The sequence below is a fragment of the Fukomys damarensis genome, unplaced genomic scaffold (assembly GCF_012274545.1).
Source record: "Fukomys damarensis isolate Sample0158 unplaced genomic scaffold, DMR_v1.0_HiC HiC_scaffold_8, whole genome shotgun sequence".
Classification (NCBI taxonomy): Eukaryota; Metazoa; Chordata; class Mammalia; order Rodentia; family Bathyergidae; genus Fukomys; species Fukomys damarensis.
Window position 1 is genome coordinate 17,024,846 of NW_022900920.1, and position 6,000 is coordinate 17,030,845.

Here is a 6,000-nt window from a genome sequence, read left to right on the forward strand (position 1 = left end):
ATGAAAAAGAGAAAGAGGACAGAGACTAGTGAGTGGACGGAGAAAGCCTGGAGGCTGGAGAAGAGAATGCCATGGTAAAGGAATGAGGCGTAGAGGAAAAAAAAGAAAAAGAAAGAAGCACAGGAGAACGCCGGCTAAAGTATTTGCACGGTGACTTTTCCACATGGGCATTTGCTTCTTTTATAACGACAACAAAAATGACTCTTCTAACAGAAAATATAGTGGTAGAGTGAGGGCGGCACCCCGTCTTCGCAAGGCCAAACTAACCAGGGAGTGAAACCTCTTGTTCCCTCCCCTTTCCCTCACAAACTCCTGGCCGATCCTGCCAGCCTGGAGCCCTCACCAGTCCACCGCCGCCTTGTTGTGGCCGCTGAGGGCCCCCGTAAGGGTGCGCGCAGACACCTTGAAGTTCACGGTGTACGGTAACATCGCGGGGGCACCCGCCACCCTCGGTGGAGACCAGCAAGCAGGAAGCGGTGGATAAAGCACTTCCGTTCCAGAGTCCGGGTAGCCCCATAAGCGCGGCTGTCAGGTTCCGCCAGAGACGATGTTCCTCCATCCATAACTTCCCCCGCCCCTAGGTTCTGTTGCTTGCAGGTTCCACCGCTCGTGGGTTCCACCTTCTCCAGAATTCCGCAGGGCAGGTAATTCTAGGTTCTAGAAGAGGTACTGCCTTCAGTCATATCTCTTTTCGTCAGGTTGAGGAACAGATTGCTGGAAATTGTGAAAAGCAGAGGATAAATGTCCCAATTTTCTTCACTGCTTCTGATTAGTTATTTAGGACAATTACCAGTGTCAGGTATTGTACTCCCTGGAGATGAAGAATACACAAAGTCTCAGGAAATAAATGGATGAATGACATTAACTAAATAAAATAGAGAAAATTAGTGAAGTGAATGTTTCCAATGTAAACGATTTCCAAATACAGAGAGCACTCCATATCTGGTCTTGGCAATATTCCCCTGCACTTGAAAAGAAGTGCAGTGACCATATACCTGATTTGGAGCGCAAGCTTTCCTTTGTTGTTTCTCCTCCTTCGAGTTAGACCATTCCTTTCCTTCTTTGTAGTCAGAACTTGGTTTACTATACCATAGCACTTATTGCAGATATTTCTTTCCAGGGTTAACCTAAATAAACACAGTAAGAGACAGATTCTTCAAAGGACACTGATATCTTGGAATAGCAAAGCACCTCAATAGAAATATGCGAGTCATAGTAAACTGTAGAAATATTTAAAGAAGTTGAGGAAAAGGCAAAAATAAAGAACATTACATCAGGTATTTGGGAGCTATAATCATGAGTCACAGTTATTAATACCAAGAGTAGTGTCGGTCCGAGATTAAGCAGTTGCTGAACAGATTTCTTTCAGAAGTATTTTTTGTGTAAAGTTCTAGTGGCCTCTGTGAAAGCTTATAATTCTGGCAATCTTCTTGTAGTGGTTACTATCAGGCAACCATGCAATGCACCCTTTCTTTATAACCTGCAGGCATTATTTAAATTTTCCTTATTTATTTTTTACTAGAATAGACACAAGCAACTCTATGTTCATTTTGACAGTTTTAGATTGTTTCACATCAGCAGTGATATCCACAGATGTTTGTTTTCCCCCAATACATACTTCTTAGCTTTTTGATCAACAAAAGAGACAAAATATTGTTAATTTCTTCATGTTTATCTTATCACTCTTGGAAATTAGCTTTCTCAAAGATCACTTCAAATATCCTTTTTTTGGGGGGGATACCAGGGGTTGAACTCAGGTTCTTGCACTTGCAAGGCATACAGCTGAACCACTGAGCTAAATCCCCAGCCCCCAATATCCTCTTAGTTGATAAAGCCAATGAGTATATTTTAGTTCTTAATTGGAGACCAGCAACCAGTGAAAATAGTTATTGTTACTGCTTGCCTTTTTCTCCCTTGCCCCACATTCTTCCCTACTGATATTTTTAGAGCCATAACAGATGCTTAAAGTATATATCTGAATTTATGAATCCCTTATTAAAAATTCTTGAGGTCTCTTCTAATAGCAATTAATTGGCTTCCCAAATTCATTTCTCTTCTTTCATATGAACAGAACAGCAATTTTTATCTAGGTATATTGTCATTCCATTAAATGAGTACATTTATCCCCTTTCCTTACAACTGGGCCAAGCCATGAAACTAAATTCTTGCCAATTAAATGTAAGTGGAATTTTGTATAGTAATCTCTAAAAATCGCTTTTCTGTATTCTTCCTCTTTTTATTTAAATATTTACACCCTGCATTATTACATACAGATATTCCTGTCTCATTGAAGAGGCCAATACATTTTTAGGTAACCATAAATATAAGGGAACAAACATACTCTGGTGACGTAGAACTCCTTTCATAAATGAACCAAATCCTCTTCTTCCTTCCTAACTAGTACCTAGCACTCTTCTTATCCTCAATAAATAATTAATGATGCAGGGGTTTCAAATGCCGACTAAGCATAAAATCAAAGAGGCCCGAAGTGACAATAAGAATTCCATGTAGGAGCTTACAGATGACATGGGCAGCAGATAACCAGACTTCTAATCCTCCTGATCATAAAAATCCTCTTGGAAGAAGGATAATTAGTTTAGATCTATAAGCCACTTTGAGGATATGAATGCTGAATATTCAGAACATGAACCAGTGGGGGTTGGGATAGCAATATGTCTCCCACATTAAAAGAATGCACAATTAAGTAAGTTCATGCTTTTTTTTATGGCCTTCTGTGATGCATCTGTCTTGTCCAATGTGGAAGATAGACTATTGGACACACCAAACAGTCCATTTCTTTAATGGGGTCAGAAGTATACTCCTCTCTAATGGCTGAAAAACTACCATGCCTAATGTCTTGAATTCCAAAGCCAGGTAATCTGGGTTCAGACATCCTACCACCACGAAATCATACACATGCCTAAAACCGGACAAATTTCCCCCCTTTCTTTTAAAATTGGTAGAAATAAAAAAATATGTGACTGTCCAAGTCCTGTTCTGACTGGGTAGAGGAAAGCAGAAGAAATGGTGAAGAGATAAATAATACATATCCAAATAAGTAACAGAGAAACTTTCCAGGTCACTCAGAGACAGCATTGATAAATAGGCTTGAGCATGGGTAGATATACGGAAGATAAAGATAATGAGGTCAATACCCTATCACTGAGCAGTGACAAGATGCTGATTACTATAACAAACATTTTACCTGCATTATCTAATGTACTCAAAATAAGAACACTATTATCATAAATACCCTAAGTACAACAAATTCAAGAATTAGAGTTACCCAAAGTCAGATGGCTAAGGAAAAGGTACGTCCAGTGTTGGCCTGGAATCAGCGGGTGACACTGATATTCTCTTTTTTTACTTCTAATAGCGCATTTCCCTCCACCTCACAATCTATTCCTCAGCCCACATGGAACAAATTCCAGCTGCCTAGGAAGCTGAGATTTGAAAACAATGGCAGCTTTACTGAGGCATAACTCATGTACTATATAATTCATCTGCATATTTAGTAGTACAGTGTAGAGTATTTTAGTTTTGCAATCATCATCATAATCAATTTTAGAACATACATCACTTGCAAGAAAATCCTCATTAAAAAAAAAAGAAAATCCTTATACTCGTTAGCACTCACCACTTCCTCACTTTTCCATCACTGTCTCAGCCATAAGCTACCATAGATGTACTTTTAACCGCTATAGATTGGCCTTTTCTGACATTTCATATGAATGGATTCATTGATCTTTTGCGCCTGGCTTCTTCTACTTACTATAATGCTTTCAGGTTTCGCCCATGTTGTAGTGCATATCTTTACTTCATTTGTTTTTATTAATGAATAATATTTTTATATGCCACTTTTGTTTGTTCATTCATCAAGTTTATGGACATTCAAGTTTTTTTTCACTTTTTTGGCTATTATGAGTACATTACTGTAGTGCTGCTATGCACATTCCTATACATTTTCTGCGTGAACTTGTTTTATAATTTCTCTTGAGTATGTACCTAAGACTTGGACACTCCCCATGGCACTATTGAGAGTTAGTAGAGCTCCTAGGAGATGGGGCCTAAGGAGAGGTTTTAGGTCACGAGGAGGAGGCCTCCAAGAGAAGTGTGGCATCCTAGTCTCTTTCTCTCTTTGTGAACATGCCCATGAGTTGAAAGGTTTTGCCATGTACTGCCTTGCATGGGCCCAAAAGCAATAGGACCAAACAACCATGGACTAAAATATCTAAAAGTATGAACTGCAATAAACCTTTCCTCTTTATAAGCTTATTATCTGGTATTTGTAAGAAATGAAAGGTGACTGATAATGAATTGATTCTCCCTGTGATTCTGATTTGCATCTTCCTGGTGACTAATGACATTGAATGCCTTTTCGTGTACACACTGACCATTTGTGTATATGCTCCATAAATATACTCAGGCCTTTTGCCAATTTGCAATTGGCCTGTTTGTGTGTGTGTGTGTGTGTGTGTGTGTGTGTGTGTTTAATATTGAGTTATGTGTTAGTTTTTATTCTAAATTCAAGTTATTTTTCCAATAGATGATTTATAAAATATTTCTCCCGTCCTTGAGGTGGCATCATAGACTTTGAGCCACTCCATGAGCGGACATTCCCAGTGAGATGAGGACTGTGTTCAAGGTTTTATTCCCAAAACTGACAAATATAATGCTGGTTTGGTTGTGGCCTGATTGTGGAAAGAAAAAGGAAGATGATTCTGATGCTGAGGCACTGCATATAAGAACAGGGTACACTCCCTGAAATCATGAAGTCCGTCAAAGGGGAAGACAATGTTTTGTTTAAAAATATATTTTACTATTTTTACAGCATTTGCATATATTTTTGTTTTGATTTATTTTACCTGAAATTGTAAGATGTCAGGCAACTTTGGCACACTGCTGATGGTCCTGCTCAATGCCTTTCTGTGTGAAAATTTATGTGCACTTCACCATGTCCAGACATCATCCATGGAATCATGGAAAGTCGACCCTAGTAATAAATTAGAGAATAAATAAATCTTTAATTGTATAAAACAGAAGTCTCAAGAACAAAAACACAAAAATTGCTTTTTAAAGTAACCATATATCTTCTTAAAAATGCATAAATGAAGCCCGGGAATTTAGCTCAGAGGCACCGCTCTTGCCCTGTAAGCACAAGGTCCTGAGTTCAATCCCTGGAACCCGCCCCCACCAAAAAAGGCATAAATGAATTATTTTTGTGAGTTGAGTTTATACAATGAATAATTTTTACTCTCTTCTTTCCACCTGATAAGCTGATATAATCATTTGCAATATTTACAATATTTATCCTTTATTTTGTGGTATTTTTGAAATACAGAATTTTAATGCTTTTAATGGAAAAAATGCACTGCCCTTTCCCTTCAGCAAGACTTTCATCACTTGAATGCCAGACTACTATTTGACAAGAGTGTTTTATATTTGTTATAATAGCTCTGATTATAATCCAGCTGTCAGTCACAGAAGCTAATGGAAAAACTTTCCAATTATTTTTTGGAAAGGCCTGAGTGATTCCAAATTTTGGAGCCCAGGTGATTCCAAATTTGAGCTGGTCCAGATGCCAGTCCCTGGAGGCGTCATCCTCCATCCCTCTCACCATTCCCCTCCCTGGCCTGTTCTCTGTAGGTTGGATACACCCTTGCAGAGGCTGCTCCCACAGAATCAGTACTCACAACGTGGTTGGCCGGGAGGGACCCAAAGCTTCCCAAAACCCCTTTCCTGCACTGGTGTCTTACTAAGTTACTTGGCCCAATTTGGGTCACTGCTGCAGGCTGTTCCAGAGAGCCACCAAACCCGTTCATCTGTCTCATGGCATTCAAGCTCCAAACAAGCCAATTACTGAGAATTTGGCTCCTACCTGTGAAAGATGCTCTTTGAGAGTGAAGTGTAATACCTAGGGGCATCCAGCTAAATTAATCAGGGAAGTCATACGTGACTTTTCTATGTTCTGAGTTCCTCACTGTTGTGTCATCACCAGCA

General features: G+C 39.3%; 1 protein-coding gene across 1 annotated transcript in view; it reads right to left on the minus strand.

Moving 5' to 3' along the window:
- Wdr11 (WD repeat domain 11) overlaps window positions 1–500 on the minus strand; it is a 53,787-nt gene extending 53,287 nt beyond the window's left edge. Inside the window, exon 1 of the mRNA XM_010632780.3 lies at window positions 344–500. Coding sequence (XP_010631082.1) covers window positions 344–429 — 86 coding nt within the window. The 5' untranslated portion in view covers window positions 430–500. The remainder of the gene's footprint in view (window positions 1–343) is intronic.
- Between the last annotated feature and the right edge of the window lie 5,500 nt (window positions 501–6,000).